Genomic DNA, 20,002 nt, shown 5'->3' with positions numbered 1-20,002 from the left:
CGATGCATTGGTTCCAAAGAGCTGCGATGCAAAAACCTGTGTTGTCATCGAGACTGCCAAGACTAGAGATTTGCTATGCAATGGCCTGCATTGGTGAAGCTTCGCATTTGCACAGTGGTGGTTCCAATGTGGGCTTCAAGGTGGATGTGGAACCCTTGCACTGAGAGAATCCTTGCAGCAGAGGTGATTCATCAGTTCTGCTTGGGTTTAGCCATGCAGCAGAGGAATGCATTGGTTCCTCAGGATCCACTGCTGGCAAAGAACCTTCAGGTCCACTATTAACAGTGCTGGGGTGACTTCACTTGGCAGGGTACGGCTCACAGATGGCGGAGTCCAGTTGCTGGGTTCAAGGTTGTTGTAGCCTTGAGACCCTGAGTCTCTAGTCAGAAGGGCAGCCAAATAGCCCTTAGAGTTACTCTGTGGGTCTGGGTTCAACAGATGCAGGTCAAGTCCATCTAACTCAGGCAAGGGAGCAGCAGGCAGCCAGTCAGCACAGCAGAGCAGTAATCTTTCAGAGTAGCAGTAAAGCAGAGTGGTAGTTATTTCAACAGCACAACCACCCTTCTTACTTCTTCCTGGCAGAGGATCCACAGGTTCAGAAGTGTACTGAAGAGTTGGTGTTCGACTTCATCATGAGAGAGGGTTTTTAGTACAATTCCAAAGACACCAACCATAAACTGGTTACCTGCGCCCATTTGAAAATTATCACTTATTAAATGTAATAAGGTAACTTTAATGTTATCCTAAGGAAGAGGTAGGCCATACAGAACATGAAAAACTTAAAAGTAAATTTCCAACATTTTAAATACACTGCACCCTGCTCTCTGGGCTGTCCAGGGCCTACCCTAGGGGAGACCCATATGTATTAAAAAGAAAGGCATGGGCCCTGCAAAAGGTTTATTTTGCCAGGTCGAAATGGGAGTTTTAAAACTGCACACTCAGACTGCAATGGTAGGCCTGAGATATGTTTAAAGGGCTACCTAATTGAGTGTCATAATCAGTTCTGCAGGGCCACTCGTACCATTTATTTACAGGCCTTGGCACAGGTAGTGCCACTTTGCTAGGAACGTACAAGTAAATTAAATATGCCAATTGGGTATGAGATAATTCTACCATGTTTTAAGGAGAGAGCGCACGCACTTTATCACTGGTAAGCAGTAATGAAGTGTGTAGAGTCCTAAGGCCAAAAATAACAATGTAAGCAAAACACATGGGTTGTAGGCAAAACGAGTTAGACAGGAAACCACGTCAAGGATGCCAGGTCTAACTGTCACCTCAACATTTTCTATAGTGAAAAAATGTATATAGATAAATATCCCTCAACGAAAATAATTTTCCACCTTTACTTGTGAACTGCTTGATGCCCTGCCATGTTGTAGTTGTCCGTATGCCTGGCAAAGTATATTGCACTAGGTCGATCACACAATGTCTCAGACGATGCAAAGAATACACCCGGCTCAATGTGGCAGATGCATATAAATTAAAGAACAAAGCGACTGCCACCTCAGATTGGCAAACTTGCACCAAAGAAGCATCTGTGCAGGAACCATTATCAGGTTAGCAGACTAATAGTGAAGTAATGCGTGGGATGTAGGATGTCTGTCCTACGCGTCTGAATGATTATAATCAGCAATACGGTTGTGTCAATTCGGCATCTGTTTTCGAACATAGGTCAGCGGTCTAGTCATACATGCTTACCCAATTGGACAGCCAGCATTACACGGTGGCGAACTTGCTCCACGTAATCAGTTGACTGTGAGCACTCGAGCTGCCAAAATGCCAAATGCTGCTCAGCTCTAACACCGGGACACCGACACAGGAAACTTGCCACGCTGAGGAAAAGGTGCTCAACCACTTTGAAAAACCACAATGTCGCATCAGCCAAACTGTAAAGGGTGCACTAACTCTGAATGGAGGTTGGCTGCTACCTTTCTGTCGGGATGTGGAAAAATAAACACCCCTTTAGATACTGCTGCTGCTGTTCTTCCAGGACATGGAACCGAGCCCTACGTATTTACTCCTGTCTGGGATCAAACCTGCATTCCCAGCTGACCCTCTCCTGGCTGGAACTTCTGTTGTTGATCTTGTCTTCCCAGAAACCACAGGACTCTAAAGGAGTACTTCACTGAAAAGCTCCTTACCTTTTGTGGTGCCATTCCTTTAATCCTGAAAAGACCATTTTATACTCATGATTCCACAATGGTAGAGAGAGGCCAGTTCTTGCCAGAATAATGGCTCTAGTTGGGTAAAATGGCAATAATGGACCTTTTTTCATAAACCAGCACAAGCAATACATCAACGTCCTAACTAATTGGAACTGCACTATAAGCCTCATTGTATGCAGGGAGATGAATGAAGACACGTTTCCTTAAAACTGATGTTTTTGACAAAAAAACGTTAAATATTATTAATACAATAGTAGCTTTAGAAAATATACATCCCAAATTATTAATATATATGCAGTGGTGCAAATACAAAGCTTTTCTGTAAGTGCATTTTCTCCACATAGAGACAGAGTAAGCTTCACCTATGACTGAAGCCAGTCACACCCACTCACTGAAAACACTGTGCAAATCTGTCTCCTTTGATTTAAACACATTTCTCTTAGCACTGTATGTCTGTCATTCGATTATTCAAACATCGGCTTTTGGCTAGGTATGCACTTTTGAAATAGCATAAGCATACATGCATAAAAATCTTTCCTCTGTGCATAACAGGTTATCTATTTTCTCCCTGTTTATGTATGACTATGGTATTTTTATAGCACTTACCAAGCCAAAAGGTAATGAATCACTGTACGTGATCAAAGGCAAACTCAAAGCTGTCAAGTAATGGATAGGAGATCTGAGTTGTGGACAGTTATGTATTGTGATGTAGTATTCTTTGAAGACATGAGTCTTTAACTCTTTTTGACCAGAGTTTTTAATGCTGCGGTAATGGAAAGCGCACCATCTACATGGAGCGAATCTATAATCATTCCCATATTTAAGAAAGGAAACAGATCCGAAGCCAAAAATTATCGACCAATTTCTCTACTAGACTCATCAGTCAAGATTATGAGCAGGGTCTTGTTGGTTAGGCTGGAGGAGTGGGCTGAGGATAATGCGATTTTAGCTCAGTCACAATATGGGTTCAGGAAAGGGCGGGGAACCCTGGAACAATGCATTAACTTGGACCTTTTAATAGGGAAATATACGCGTGCAAAGCAAGGGTCTCTTTTCCTCTGCTTTGCAGATCTAGGTAGTGCATTTGATCTAGTAGACCATGCTCTGCTATGGCCGATTTTATTGGATCTTGGTGCCCCAGAGCCTATTATTTGCTTTCTTGCAAGGCTTTACACTAATTTGTCTACATGTGTGCGCTATGGACAAGCGGGTGAATGTACCTCCAAATTTAAGGTCAATTTAGGTATTAGGCAAGGCTGTGTCCTTGCGCCCCTCCTTTTTACTCTTTTTATTAATGTAATTGATGCTGAACTTAAAACGGTAAAGTCGGATGCACCCCAGGTGGAGGGCCAGGATGTACAGGTGATCCTATTTGCAGATGACGCGGTACTGCTTTCGAGGACACCATTGAGCTTACAAAGGTGAATTGACAAGTTCACAGACTTTATTAAGGGCAGAAAGCTGCAGATTAACAAAACTAAAACATATGCCCTGATTTGTAGTCCAAGTGCAGGAAAAACGAAACCTTTTTTTGTATACCGTCAAAAATGTTTAACTGTTGAGAAGTTCTGCTACCTGGTATAATCTTCACCAGTAATGGGATGTGGACACAGGAGGTAATGAATGTTAGGGCCAAATTGGCCAAAAGTGTTTACGGGGTTTTTAAATTTGCTGTTAAACTTGGGGACCGCCGCATATACGACGTGTTGCACATTTACCAATCTAGATGCACATCGGTAGCACTCTATGGTGCTGGGGTTTGGGGCTCTTACCGTCATATAGAATTACAAACAGAGGAAAATAGGTTTCTCAAAAAGTTACTCTGCCTACCTATGTTAGCCTCCTCTGAGCTTATACATAACGAAGTGGGGATGGAACATTTGATGGATTTCATTGGGCTAAGACCTTTGTTGGTATGGAGATCTATTTGGCTGAAGGAAGAAACTACTTTTAATAGAAGTATTATTAATGATTGCCTTCGCCTGGACAACTGTCTAAAGATCCCATGGCTCAAATACATAGTGTCAACATTTAAGGACATATATAAAATAAATATTATGGAAAACCCCAGCAGTGCAATCGCTATCCCCAAAATGGAAATGAAATATACCTATTTGAGGAAGAAAGTCTGTGATCGCCAAATTATTTCTGGGCAGTTAATAACTTTTAAGTGTTATACATCATACATGGATACTGAGGGCTTCCAACATTACCTTACCACGGTAACTAGAACTTCACACTGATTTGTTCTCACAAGAATGAGATTAGGTATTGTACATCATCTGGTTGCATTTCCATGTATTAAAAAATATCCCACTGCCCCTTGTCCTTGTGACGGCGTCACTAAACAGAGCACTCTGCACTTTCTCCTCATATGTGATTTGTACTTACATTTCCTTATCGCTTTCCTTAAACCCCTGTTTAAAAAGCACAGCACTTTATCTGTGAATGCTGCTATGAGTTTGTTGTTTTTATTACATGAGCCAGATATCTGTTTTTTTTTACTGCAACCTACATTCTAAAATCAATTGCTGCCAGAAAGAGTATGCTATTTTAATATTTCCTGTCATGATTGTTGTTAATTAACTGTAATGAAATGTACATGTTTTAATGTTTTTATGTGCTTTTATGATTGTTTTGCAATAATCGAATAAAGCTTACTGAACTGAACTGAACTGAGTCTTCAACTCTTTCCTAAACTGAAGCAGATTAGTGGCAGGCCTGATGTATGCAGGGATGTTGTTCCAGATTCTGGGTACAATGATGGAGAAGGCCTCTAGTCTTGTTTTTTTTCTCGTTTATAAACGTCTTAGTCTGCAGACTGATGGTTTCCTGCCTGCAGGTACCAGTGCTTAGCCTCGGAGGTCATGCAGGAGGGCATTACCACCATCCAGATGCAACAGTGCAAGGGCTTGAGCAGCATTTCTGAAGCATATTTATTCTGCATCCATACCTACTGCATGTGCAAGAAAGCAAATGTCATCTTAGGCAGCTACTCCCTGCCTAAAGGAATTGTTTAACATTTCATAACCGCCTTTTCACGACACTCTCGTTTGGAAAAGGGCCACCAAATCACTGACAAAAGTCTTGCCAAATGCATACCCTTCAGACCTCAGTTTAACTAGTAAAATATCATTAAAGACGTTTTTGAAATATGTTTGGCAATTTTCTGTTGGAGAGGGGCCAGTTCTGTCAGGTTTTTGTTAAACGGACCCTAATAGCCCAAGTAATGAGGAAATAAAAATCTTACATGGAAATTCTGGTACTAGGAAAAGCGTAAAGCAATGCTCGCATCGAGCAGCGGTCTGTGCTAATTATTTTTTAGAAGAATTAGGCACTGATGGGCCGTGATATAAATTATACCATGAAATACATTACAATTGAATGCATTCATTAAAAGTGTTACACATTTCCACAGTGCTATCTGACATTTTAAATTTACAGCAGACACCATCATGTTTTTATTACATAATGAAAGTCTCCCTGATCTTATTATACATTTAATGTGATGAGTTGATGACAGTACCTGTGGTGGGAGAAGGGGCAGTCTGATGAAGGAAAGAAGCATCCCCAGTTCATGCTGCCTCGACGCCAGGTCATGTCTCACCCACATCATCAAAGCCTGGAATATGGTTTCTTCGTCCGGTACATTGATGTCGTCACTAGATAAGAGCTTGGCAATCTCATTGGCTGGAAGCAGAAGAAACTCTTGATTCCGTATTACTTCTATAAAATGTTCCTATAAGAAGAGAGAGTGGTTAAACGTCATGAAAAACTGGCTCTAAGTTCAATATTTGTCTACCTATTCAGCCTTGTTCACATGAGTTTCTTTTTTGCTGGATAAATGCATTAACAGTATTACCTTTACTGCATCCGTACTTAATGCATTTATGGATTTAGCCTTGAAGTTATTCCAGAAACAAGAACATTTTCACACCAGAATACCCAAAACAATGAAAGTATGCTACCCATATACACTTTTATTTGCTTTTCTGAATTACCTTCTACCGTGCTCAGACACTCATTATTGTGGTTCTGCTAAACCCACGTATATGTTTGGCTCTCTTGTTTCAATATGTGACAATGTTATGTTCCATGTTGGCAGCAGGACTTTGCTGCGGGAGTGCCACTGGTTCTAGCGTAGATTCAGCTTTATGCATTGGTACACAGTGGCGGCTGCCTCTGAACGGGGGTGGCGAGGTGGGGGGAGGGATGAAAAGATGAAAAAAAAAAAGAAACATACCTGTTTTGCTGCTTATTCCGCCGAATGCCTCTCCTCCACCTTCCAGTCTCCTTCCCGGCTGCTGCCTGCTCTGGAAGCACCCAGGCTTCCAGACTCTGCCAGCCAATCACAACGCAGCAGGAGAAGCGTTGTGATTGGTCAGGCAGTGCCTGGGGAGTCTGGGCATGTTCCCCATGGGGCTGTGCAACACAGCCCAATGGAGAACATGCCAACTACGCATGACTGTTTGGCCAGCTCTTGATGGTCAGTCAAAGCGTCAAGCACGGATGTATGACATTACAACACATGCTTTTACCACGCATGCTGTTACAACGCATACCATTATAACGCCTAGCGCTTTGGGGTGCTGGATAGTGAATAGTTTAATTTACTATTCCAACACTAGTCCCCGTGGACACTAGGGAAGTTGCTAGATAGTAAATTAAATCTATTCCCTATCCTAGAGCGCCCCCCAGCGCAATGCGTTGTAATGGTTTTCATTGTAAAACTGCATTGTAATAGCACTGCGTGGTAAAAGTTGCATTGTGAAGGATGTTTCCCGTCAAGCGCATGTAGGGAGGAAGTGCAAATCACTCCTGCTCTCTCTGTAGCCCCGCCCTGCCTGCAGTCGCAAAGTGAAATAAAATGATAATAACTTCTTGTCATTATAATTTTATTTTTATTTTCCGCAGTGGAGCGACGCTCCTACACATTAGCGGAGGATCCACCACTGTTGGTACATGAATTCCATACCACATATTGGGTAGAGTAGCCTGAGAGATAAGTTATATCATTCATCTCTCTATAAAAGTGTGATGGGGACATTGTTCTCCTTGCTCTCCATACCTTTGGAATGTTCCTTTCCCTTCCCATGTCACCCCTTCCCTTTTCACCCTCTTGCAATGATCCGCTTGTCCTTGACTAAACTGACAATGTTTTGACAGTTACAGCTGAAAGCTCTGTGGCAGGAGGTTGTATGCTTATGACATTAAATCAATTTAAAACTATGTGTTTACTTCTTAATATTGGCGACTAACGCTGGCAGGGGACTGCTTTTACAGCCTCTTCCCCAAACATTAATTGCCATGAAGTAGTGTTATTAAATCTGTGAAGAATTTATCAGCATCATCATAGTAAAGGCAAAGAACCTTCAGCGAGGAGGAAAAAGAAAATAAGGTATTCCCATCATTATCTTATTACTGGCACAAGAAACTTCGATGTGAGGTGTTGGAAGCAGCTTTTAACAAGAATTTGTCGACAAGCTAAAAAAAAGTATTTATATTCTTACCTTATTTCCATCAGGATCTCGAGGTGAGGAGCACAGGAATTGTCTTTGTTGTTTTTGGCATTTCCCACCAGCGAGCTCTTATGTGACTAATTTAGGGGTGGGCGGAATTTGCGTAATCGCGTTACGCAAGTCTCCCCGAAACGGTAAAAAATCTCCGCGAACAGTCAGAAATTCCGCCAGCACGCGGAATTGCTTGTTCGCAATGCTTTTTTCATGTTCGCAATTGTGATTTATGTGCTCGGGGGAAATATCTCACCAACACGCATTTTGAGAACGCTAACAAGCCAAAAATTTCACGAAGTCGCGGAATGCAGAACTTTGGCCAATTTCGTGTTCTCCCCGGACGCAAAATTACCCAAATTCCGCAAATCCCATGAGCTGAACGGAATTTCCCGCCTAGGCCTACTAATGAGTCCCTTGTTAGCTCAGTGGTTTGAAATATATAAGCTGCCTTGGCTGAAGTATCATTTTGTGACCCTGAAGCCCTTGTGTAAGGAAAAGTTCGACAACGCATAGGTGGCGTGAGTGTCAACTGGTCTTCTCAGTTTCAACAGAGGCTTTACGCTGAAACGCACAGCTTTGATTACATTTTATTTCAATATCTTTGACCCCGTCGCTCCCGTGTGAGGAAGAGTGTCTGGTGCGCGTTGTGACGCAGCATGTCAGCTAATTCCCTCGCTTCAACGGAGCTTCCCGCAGACATGCACAGCTCTATGTGTATTTCATTTTCACAGCATTTGGCACAATTAGTCAAGTATTAATTATTATTGGTGTGCCCATGAAATGTTGTTGAACTTACGGATATTGCAAGTAATTGATCCTGACACAATCAGAATTTATTTTTATAGTATCTAGCATCCCCCTGTGTCCGTTCGTGTCTTTGGCAACTGTAATCACTGTGCGCACATTTTTGAGCAGCTGCATGTCAGACTATCTCCTCAGCTTGAGCAATTCTTCAGCTGACGCGCACAGCTTGTGTGACAGAAAACCATCGATTCAGATGTGCGTCCGTTTGTCTCCTCAGTTTTAGGCAAATCTTCTGCTGACGCGCACAGTATGCGTGGCTGATGTTTTCATTATTATTATTAGGCACAAGTGTTCAGTGCCCAGTTTGAAAGTTTTTTGAAGTAACGCCAGTGCTAAATTTGTAATATATCTGCGTGTCAGACCATCACCTCAGCATTCAAGAGTTCATCGCTGATATGCACAGCATTATCTACAGTTGCCAATTATCTCACTGATTGGCACAGTTAATTATTTCTTCATTACTTTTTGTCTCATTAAGTAAGAGCTTACAGGCATGTAACACTACATAGTGGTGTAGAACATAATAGGAAACGTTGCTAGTAAAAGAGTTTAACTATCTATGCTAATTTTCATCCTTCTCTAGTAAACATTTGGCATGTGATGACATTTAATACTAAGGAATATTCACAAGTTTAATGTTTAACCTTTTTGTGTCCTGAAGTTCACCTGTACACATACTCACTTTTATAGGCATTAATTGTAGTTTAGTACCAAAACATTGCGTAAATTCCAACTGTAGTAGTAATCTTAACATGCCTATAGCAAATATGACACCACCGCCTCCATTCTTAGATGAATTGGGTGAACCAAATATACCATGGAAAGAATGGGAACAAATATTTATGTCATACTTAATTGCTATAGGGGGTGAGAGATTTTCTGTGATAAGGAAACAGCACATATTACTGCATAATCTTGGTATGCAAGGAACGAAAGTTTATGAAAATCTATCAGACTTCCGTAGTGAAGAAGAGGATGAATTGTTACAAGAAGATGTATTCCAGACTACAATCAATAAGTTGGAAAAACATTTTGGTGCAAACGTTAATATAGTCTTAGAAAGGCATGCGATTTTTTCGAGAATTCAAGGAACAAGTGAAAAAGTTTCAACTTATATTGCAGTGTTACGTGGTCTTGCCAATAAACATGAATTTGGTGCGCTGGGAGATTCATTGATCAGAGATCAACTTGTAAGACGTACAAATAATCCCAAAATACAGGAAAAACTTTTGACTAGTAATGTTGAACTAAAAGAGGCCATCCATGCTGCTAAAAGCAGAGAACATACAGCCGAGTGTATAAGGGAGATGAAACAGAGCAACAATTCAGACAACGTAAATGAACTAAGGAACCAAATGGGCAAGTGCGAATTAACAGACTGTAGTGAAGGAGTACTAGAATTAAATGGGTCCATGAACAAAAAGAGAGATGTAGACAACAAGAAGGAAAGATTGAAATGTTATCATTGTGGAAATGCAAATCATCTTGTGAATATTCCTAAATGCCCAGCCAGATCCGTATTTTGTAAGAAATGCAACAAGAGTGGGCACTTTTTAAGACATTGTAGAATTGTAAAATTTTAAAAACATGATGTACATGCACTTGAAGACGGAAATGAAGCAAGTAATATGTTCATTTTTCATGTTGTAAATGGGATTATGGTGACAGAGAGTAATTATCCCATGTGCAACATTTGTTTGGATGGCGTGGGTGTGAGGGTATTTGCTGACTCATGTTCCCCATTTACTCTGATCAATTATGTTATGTTTAAAGAAAAATGTATTGAAAAGGAATATTCAATTTAACAAGCAGACATTAAACCTAGTGGTTAAAATAAGACCCTATTCCACTTGTAGGAATGTTGAACTTGAAAATTTCCTTTAAAGATCGGAGTACAGTGGGCTGGGAAAGGTGTATTTAGCACAAAAAGGTTCCAGTTTGTTAGGTTGGGCTCACAAATGAGAATTAGGAATGAACCTTGATCCTAACCACCGGGAAAAATGTTCGCGATTGACGGAAGTAATAGCTGTACATATATTTTTGAGGAATTTCCAAAAGTCTTGTGTGAAGAAATCGGCCATCTGAATAATTTCCAGCACAGAATTTAACTTAAAGATAACGCAGTGCCAGTTGTACACAAGGTTCGACAAATCCCTCTTTTGATGCATGAACCCTTAAAAAAAGAACTTGATAAACTAGTAAGTCAGAAAATCATTGAACCAATTGAGAGCTCCTTATGGTTAGCTCCCATAGTTGTCACCCAAAAACCTGGTGGGAGGGGTTTGCGCGTCTGTGTGGACCTAAGAGACCTTAATACAAATATTTGGGTAGACACATTTCCACTCCAAAGAATAAATGAAATGATCAGCATGATTGGGGAAGCCAAACATTTTAGTGTAACATATCTCTCCCAAGCGTACCACCAGATTGAACTACATCAAGATTATAAGTCACAACCTCATTCATTAGGCCATTTGGAGCGTTTAGATACTGCCGGATGCCATTCGACTTGCATCGACGGCAGCAGTTTTTCAAAGAGTAGTGCATCATATCTTGAAAGATATTAAGAATGTACTCTATTTTCAAGATGACATTCTAATCTATGGTCAAACAAGTGAACATCACAAGGATATTTTAAAACAAGTCTTGCAGGCACTCAATGATGCTGGCCTAACTATAAAGAGAGAGAAATGTATGATTGATGTAGACTCTGTTGACTATTTAGAACACACCATTTCCAAGAGTGGAGTTAAACCTAAAATAGATCTTGTGAAAGCAGTGAGAGAAGCGCCAGCACCAACTAACAAGGAGGAAGTTAAGTCCTTCCTTGGGCTAGTCAAGTATATGACAAAGTTTATAAAAAACTTTACTGACATTACGGCTCCTTTAAGAGGGTTACTTAAAAAAGGGGAACACTTTGTCTGGAGTCCTGAGTGTCAAGAGTCTTTCGAATTTACAAAAAAACCTATTGTGAATGCACCTTTCTTGGGCAATTTTGACACAAGAAGAAAAACTTTACTAACAACGGATGCCAGTTGAAAAGGCATTGGGGTGACTCTCAGTCAAACCATAGATGGCGAAGAGAACATTAAGGCATTCACATTGAGGGTATTAAAAGAAGCTGAGCGCAACTACTCCACTGTGGAACGAGAGGCACTAGCTGTGGCATGGGCTGTTATGCACTTTAAATTTTATCTGTGGGGTTTACCTTTTACAGTAAGCACAGACCATAGACCACTTATATACATTTTTTCAACTAAAAGCAGAGGAAATACTACTCCTCGCATAAGCAGATGGCTCATGAGTTTAGAAGGATACAACTTCAAGGTTGATTATTTTCCCGGTACTAGGAATGTAGTAGCTGACTGCTTATCTAGAGGGAACTGATGCGGACAGCATAATAGAACAAGCCATGTTAGTGGAGATTCCAGGCATTACTCAAAAAAAATGGGAAATGGGCATGAGCTCAGTAAGAGTCACTCAACAAAGTAAAAGAAAAAATTATTCATGGTTGGCTTTGAAACAAGGGTGTTTAGATGATGATTTGAAGGATTTTTGGGAAGCTCGACATGAACTAAGCATTGTAAATGAGAGCGTTATGAGGAAAGATAAGCTGGTACCACCTAAGGATCTTTGGTATAGAATTGCAGATTGAGTCCACGAAGGCCACCTGGGCAGAAACCTGACTAAGTCTAATGTCAGAGCATCCTACTGGATCCCAGGTATGGATAGAATTGTAAAGAACGAACTAAAAGAGTGCATGATCTGTGAATTAAGCGATAAAACCAAGGTAACAAGAGCTGTGCCTATGTCTCCCGTAAAAGTACCTTTAAAACTATGGGATAAACTTGGTTTAGATATTATTGGTTTGCTTAAAATCTCAATGTGGGAAGGCAAATTCAGGTTAGTATTAGTTGATTACCATTCGCATTGGATAACGACAAAAGTCTGTACTAAAATCAATACTTTGTCTTTGATTAAATGACTTTCTGATACCTTTATGACTGAAGGAGTTCCTAGTACCATCATAACAGACAATGGAGTTCAGTTTACTTCAGATGAAATGCACAATTTTTTGCCATTTTAAAACTGCTTCATACTGTCCAAGGGCTAATGGTCTTGTGGAACGTGTAAATTGTATGATAAAAGAATGCATTCAAATGGCCCAAGTCTCAGGTAAACCTGTAGATAAAGCACTTTAGAACATGCTCTGGTCCTATCATACAACACCTAATTCTGTGACAAATATTTCTCCATTTCTGGCACTCAAGGGTAGGTTACCAGGAACCAAAATGATCCCTAACTGGTTGGGTGGAGGTGAACCCAAATGTGTAAACAGAGAGAAGATGTTAAGCCATGTTAAAAAAAATCAAAATGAGTATGCTAAAAGGTATGCTGTAAAACATGCAGTGAAAGTTCCTGACTGGAAAGTTGGGGACAGTGTAGTAGTAAAGTTTCCTGTGGCCCGTCGCCCCTGTGACAGCTACTTCTCCAAACCCATGAGAATAGTTGAGGTCAAAAAGAAGGTTGTCACACTGGATGATGGTAGAACCTGGAGCATGGACGGAATTTCATATGACATTGCTAGCAGCAGTAAGAGTAGCCAACTTCCAGTCTCACCGCACATGAGGTACTATGTTGCAAATCCTGAAACCTCTCATAGAGACCTTATGACAAATGAGGAACCTTCTTGTTCTCGTTCATGTAGAGCCCCTCCGTGGCACAAAGATGATGTTATTCATTGATATTTTCATTTGTTAAGGAACATCCGTTTAATATTGTAACCTGGGTTCTTTGCTACTTTTACATTAGTGTACTGCCCCTTTCCTAACTTCTTCTGCACTCCCTTTCCTGTTATTGTTGTGGAAGGGAGAAGTGTTGTAATTTAGCCTTCACCTTGCTCTCTATAACTTTGGAATGTTCCTTTCCCTTCCCATGCCACCCCATCCCTTTTCACCGTCTTGGAATGATCCGCTCGTCCGTGACTAAACTTACAGTGTTTTGACAGTTACAGCTGTAAGCTCTGTGGCAGGAGGTTGTAAGCTTATGCCATTAAAGCAAATTAAAACTATCTGTTTACTTCTCAATAGACATCCTAGGGCAATGCGATTCATAACTGTCTGCTTCCACCTTCTGCATAGAGGCACTGTCCTTAATACCCCCAAAGACCGTCAGGGATTGAGAAACACCTAGGCTAGCCCATAGATGGTGCACATTATGCACCACTTCTGGGGGCTCACATGGTGATCTGGTGGTTCGTGATACACCTACAGCCAGGACATCATCAGCCGGAATACTCAGAAGTGTAAACAACATGCCAACATTTTTAAAAGAAGAAACAGTCCTTTTCCATCTATGCACCCAGTATCTGGAACAACATCCCTATATCCAATGGGGTCACCCCAAAGCTGCTTTAATTTAGAAAAGAGTTGAAGACACACCTCTTTAAAGAATACTACATCTCAATGCAGGAATAGTACACATTTACTCTCAGCATTTAGCTACATCTCTTACCACTTGACTTTATCCTTTCCATTGACCCTGTACAGCGCCTGGTGGCTTTTGGCTTGATTTGTGCTATACAAATGCCACATTCGTTCATTTGCATGTATTTCCATTAACAGTACATACATGAGACTAAGAGAAGCCACTACATCACATTGATGTTGTGTTATGCCTCCCAATGCATCAGGTATTACAGCTGCCCCATTCTGTAATTCCAAATGTTGCCTAGTGGCACAAATGTGTTGTATTTCTTTCATTTTAGCCTTAATGTCCTGCACCATAAGTGTAATTTATATAACATGGCCAACAGTGCTTGGTTATTTTATATATGGGATTCACATGAATAGAGTCCCTGCTCGGCCGTAGCTCAGCAGTGGACTACAACTGGTACCTCGAGGCCACACGGGATTGTTCCCCACATCTGCAAGCGGACGCTGCTGCTTTAGATTAGCCAAACCTTGTTCAACTAAGATCCTGGGAAACGCTGGATTGTTCCCCACCGGTCACAAGCTGATCCAGCTGTAGACCTCAACCAGTCACCAGGAGAGCTCACAAAAGCCCATCGCTCCCATTGACCATGGCGGATCTCTTCCCCCATTTTTTCCAACAAGTGCTCCCCAGTCCTGATGGAGACCCCACCTCAAGGACTACAATCTGTCCTGCCCTGAGGGGTCGACAACATTGGAATACAAACTCTAGCAACACTGTATATAATTAACTTCTGGTCCATCTGAGTTATGTACAACACTGGGAACATTTGATCATTCAGGGAAAAGTGTACAACAAACCATGCTGATGTATATATGTCACAATTACCGTTCCTTGTCGCCTACCCACACGTAAACACTCTACACCCATTCCCTCCTCTCTTCCCTACTACACCAAGAGCACTGTAAGATATTGCACATTTGTCTTAAACAAGTAATTCCATTGCTCCTATCTGTAAATGCTTTGAATGACAATCGCATCAGATAAATTCTATAATTATAAAACAATTGGAGAGGACATACACCACACTGAATTTGGGTTGTGTTTTTGCTATTATAATTTAACACAAAAGATTTGTTTACTGCCGTGACCACACTGTTTGATACTGTGAAAACAGAAAGCGCCAACTGGGGCTATCTTGTCACACTTGACCGGTCAAATCCAACATTTTAGGACAACAGGTGGAGCGTGGTCGGATACAGGGACCTGCTTTGGCCCGCTGAACAGTATCATGGATGCATCGACGTTGAGGTCTATGCGTGGAGCAAAGGAGGTGATGTGTCACTGTTGCAGATGGGGCGATGCATCTGTTTCAAGCTGGGCAAAGACGTGGATGCGTCGAGAGTCAAGATGTGATGAACATTAGGGAAGTGCGTAGTCTTCAAACCGCTAGGCTGTACGTGATGCATGCAGCAAAAAGCGATGCGTAGGTGGGTGCTGTGGTGTGCAAAGTCAAAGATGCGCCTGAAACAGGGTGAAGTCTTTGATATCCCTGACACTTCAGAAACAGGAAGCAAGCTAACAAGCCCTCGAGATACGTTGGTCTGGGATGTAGAGCTGCACGTCCAGTCCTTCTCAGTCCCAGGCAAGAAGCAGCATTTAGCAGGCCAACACAGCAAAGCAGTTCAGCAAAGTGGCAGTTCCTCCTGGCAGCACAGCAGCCCTTCTTCCTGGTAGAATGTCCTCAGTTCCAGAAAAGTTCTGATTTGGTGGTGTCAGACATCCAGTACTTATAGCCAGTTGGGCCTTTGAAGCAGGGAGACTTCAAAGAGAAACCTTTGAAGTGCACAAGACCCTGCCTTTCCTGCCCCGGCTCTAGACGCACTACAGGGGGTATGCAACCCCCCTGTATTTGTGTGGGGACAGCACAGAGCCCTTTCAGGAGTGAGTATCAGTTCCTCCTTCCCATCATACTCAGGATTACCCATCTGTGGTTGTCTAGAGGGAATGCAGGAAGGCAGCTGTAACCCACCCCATATGTGTATTCCAGAGATAGGCAAAAGGAGCTGCATGGTTACAGTAAGAAAATGGTGACTTTCCAAAAGTAGCATGCTCAGAATTGCAATTTAAAAACCAACTTCAACATAAATTGTGTTTTTAATTTGTGATTTTAGAGACACCAAATTTGGGGGGTCCCATTTTTTCCCAATTGGAAATTACACGTATAAACTGTAACAAGGCAATCCCAATGTTATCCTACGGGAGAGCTGGGTCTTGCAGTAGTGGTAATCTATATGTAGAAAAAAGGAAAGCTTTGGCCCGGCAAGAAGGTTAACTTGCCAGTTCGAAATAGAAGTATCGCAAAGTTATCCTGTGCCTTGGGCACCCCCAATGTTTTTGCTGACTGGTACTGGTGGTAACTGACTCTCCATGGGCTCTGCCTAACCAGACCCAAGGTCAGGACAATGTTGAAAACACACTTGGAATACAGTGAAAACACCTACATACACTATGGGTCATGGTCCCCCTATGTTTGGCATGTGCTCCTCTATAAGGCCCTGGTATATAATAGAGCAGGGGGATTGAAATTTCCTGTAAGTCCCTAGCATGTAATAGGGCATGGCAGTTTAGAGGCCAGAAGCACTTTTTGCACTTGCATGTGTGCACTGCAGAGGCCTGAGGTTAATTTAAAAGCAGCCCTCTGTTGCGGAACTGATTTTAAAATGCAAGTTGTGCCAAAACTCAACTTTGGTGTTTGGGGCAGTACAAAAATTATAAAACTACAATTCTTGGTAATATTATGCACCCCCAGGGTCTCCCCTAGGTGTCTCAGGGATGGGGGGTCAGGTACTTATAAAGTGGACCCTTGGAAAAAATGATTTATATGCCCTGCAGTAAGTAAAAATGCACATATCACTCCCCAATGTGTAGAAAAGTGCTTCGCAAAATCGACATTTGTGCTAAGAACACTGTGGAGTGAGGATCTGCAATATATCTGTACATATTTAGAACCCCTAAAGTCTTCTCTAGGTGTTCCTGGGTTAGGGGCACCTGTAGATATAGGCAGGGTCCCTATAACAGATGTTTTATAAGGCCTGATGTTGGAGAAAATGCCCAGTTCATTTTCCCCATCGCAGATCCCCACCCACATAGGGGAACATGGCAAGAAGCTATTGATTATTAACTAAAGATAAGGGTGTCATAAAATACCATTCGAGGACTCAGTAGAATGGTATTGATAAATCCAACAATATGCTATTGTTGAATTTGGCCAAAAATGTACAGACACAAAGTTATAAGCCATTCTTGTCTGTAAACCAACATTCAGCCTTCTAGTGCTCTGACCTGATTGGCCAGAGTTAAGTGGATTAGCCAGGCTGCTTTGATGAGTTGATAAGTAGCCCAAAGGGTTAGAGAGCCATAATGGGAGAAGAAGGGTTCTGCTACAGAGGAATGCTATGGCAAGGGGAGGGCTCGGAAAACATACTCTTCAAAGGGAGGAGGGGTCAGATAGTATAAGTCTGGTCCAGTTACAGCCGTGCCCATTGATCCCAGCCAGACGGAAGGCTTAAGAAAGACATTTGCAGATACAAAGGGGAGGGACACTATCGAGATGAGCCATCCTGTAGGCTGGCTTAGTTTGCTCTTCTCTCTCTACTGGAAAATCAGCCATATTGAATTTTGGAGAAATTGTGCTCTCTGGGAGACTTTAGAGCCACACTTTGGAAGATGTGATCATACCCTGGGGTGTTGTCCTGCACCTAATTGAACAGGAGTGACCTCCTGCTTGACCCTGAGAGCTTGGAATAAATATTTGAGAGGGGGAGAGGCACTCAACTCTGCTGCTTGAAACTGAAAGAAGAAGAAAGATTTCCAAGCTGGAAACTTGATTTGCACCATCAGTCCCTGCACTCTAAAAAGACTGCACCTGGTGCATTATCTGGAACGACAGCACTTTAGATGTACCTTGCATCATGAGGAATAACGAGGGGATGCCAAGCTGATATGCACCATCAGGCCCTGCATTCTGACAGACTGAGCCTGCTGCATTATCTGGAACTACAGCCCTTTGGACGTATCTTGTTTCAAGGGGAATAAAGAGTGTCCTCCCTGAAAACTACAGGTTAACAGAGTTCACCTGCATCATTTCCACCAAGAGTCCCCTGCCTCGAGTGTATCCAGTGGACTTTTGTGGGTGTTGTCCAAGTGCCTTGTGGGATTTGTTGTCCAGCCTTTCAAGGATCATTTTGGGAATATCAAATCCTTGGATTGTGTTTTGGACACTTTAAACCACCACTGAATCCTGCCTGCTGGAGGAGGCTGTACGACGTTTGGTGAGAAATCCTCCAGAAATATTTCTAAGTGTGAAAGTAAAATCTTTAAATGGGCCTCAAACTTTCACTTTGTCACAGTCAGAGGCGACCAAATGTCCAGAATTGGCACTATTGTTTTCTAAGCACTAGAAAGTGATTAATCTATTTAACAATTCATACCTCTGGTTCCATACTGTGGATTTCTTTTCGTTTTGGTGTCATTTAAAATATAAAAATATTTCCTATTTTTCATAAATTGGTGTTGGATTCTTATTGTATGTGGTATCTTTATTATTGACTGAATTGGTGTTTGTAAATGCTTTACAAACCTGTCTCTGAAATTAAGCCTGCTTGCCTCCAGCCAAGCTACCAAAGATTGAGCATCGGAATAATTTTCTGAGACCTATTCTGAGCCATAGTTTGTGTTAGTGGCCTTATTGCCAGAAGTACATGTACATTTACCCCTACCAATAATCTACTTTCCAATAGGCAGTTTAAAATTGCACATGCAGGCTCTGCAGTGACTGTACTGAGATGTTTAAAAGGCTACTCAAGTGTGTTGCACAATCACTGCTGCAGGTCCACTTGTAGAAATTGATTTATAGTCCCTGGGCAAATGTAGTGCACTCTACGTGGATAAACCAATGTTATCATGTTTTACGTTGAGAGCACATGCACTTTAACACTGGTTGTCAGTGGTAAAGTGCTCAGATTCCTATGGTTAGCACAAATTATGTCAGCAAAAACATTCAAAAGGCAAATATTCAGGGGAAACCACTCCAAGAATGTCAGGTCTATTAGTGTTGCATATAGGTATGTAACAACATTTTCTTTTTAGAAGAAACATAGATACAATGCCAGGAACTGAAATCTTCTGTAGATAGTTATGTCTTACTTTGACAAAAGCAGAAGACATGAATTATCACATTATTTCTACATTTGTCTTTTGACAGATATACTGTTGGGAGGAAGGGTGCTCTGATAGCTGACTTCACTGAGTCCCTGTGAAACTCACTGTGATACAAACATAAAAGAAAGCATGCAGGGCCCCTTTTTCGGCTTGTGCATGTCAATGTGCTATTTCACACACCAGAGCAAAGCCTGCAGACAGCAGACCGACTCTGTCCTTTCACTCACATGACTCGTGGGAGGCAATAAATATTAGAATGGTGGATGCGGATGAGCTGCTCTAATATCAAGAAAGACAGGGAAGGGGCTCCACTCACGACCTCATCCACTCCGTGCCTGCACGTCTCAATTCTGAATCCCAGGTATGCTGTGTACAAAACATATATGCTGACAATCTAGAGAGCCTTTGTTGTGCAATGCTCCTGAATGATTGAAACTCACTTATATGTTATATTAGAAAATATATTTTAGATTTCAATTGAGAAGATGCATTTTAAGTATATACCTCGATCGGATATTATCTTTAAATCCATTTCATTAGGCATGTATGATGTGACACCATTTGGAACTCATTAAAAGCTTGTGTATCATTACTTCTGCAGAGGCAGATGCATACACCCCCATTACAGAAACCTAGACTCAGACAAGACCTAGTGGTGTTTGGCTCTTCAACAATGCCTTACAAGAGCACCATAACTGTGTTTCTGCACCAGCGGCACCATTTGCATGAAGACATTATTCCTCATACAAATGAGGTCCATCCTCTCCCTCTGCTGCTGTAGGGAACGTGCGTAGGACGCTAACGCTCGAGGGGGGCGGCAGGGGGGGGGCACACGCTTGCACAAGATAGCTGCTGTTAAAAAAA

At 41.8% G+C, this 20,002-nt stretch overlaps 1 protein-coding gene across 1 annotated transcript in view; it reads right to left on the bottom strand.

Annotated features, from left to right (window-relative positions):
- Positions 1-20,002, bottom strand: part of KLHL4 (kelch like family member 4) — an 804,052-nt gene that overhangs the window by 210,973 nt on the left and 573,077 nt on the right. The window contains exon 5 of the mRNA XM_078688422.1: positions 5,692-5,904. Coding sequence (XP_078544548.1) covers positions 5,692-5,904 — 213 coding nt within the window. The remainder of the gene's footprint in view (positions 1-5,691; positions 5,905-20,002) is intronic.

Source organism: Lissotriton helveticus, chromosome 4_1 (genome assembly GCF_964261635.1).
Source record: "Lissotriton helveticus chromosome 4_1, aLisHel1.1, whole genome shotgun sequence".
Lineage (NCBI taxonomy): Eukaryota > Metazoa > Chordata > Amphibia > Caudata > Salamandridae > Lissotriton > Lissotriton helveticus.
The sequence above is the reverse complement of the archived record's forward strand: the minus strand, read 5'-3'. Positions and strand labels throughout refer to the sequence as shown.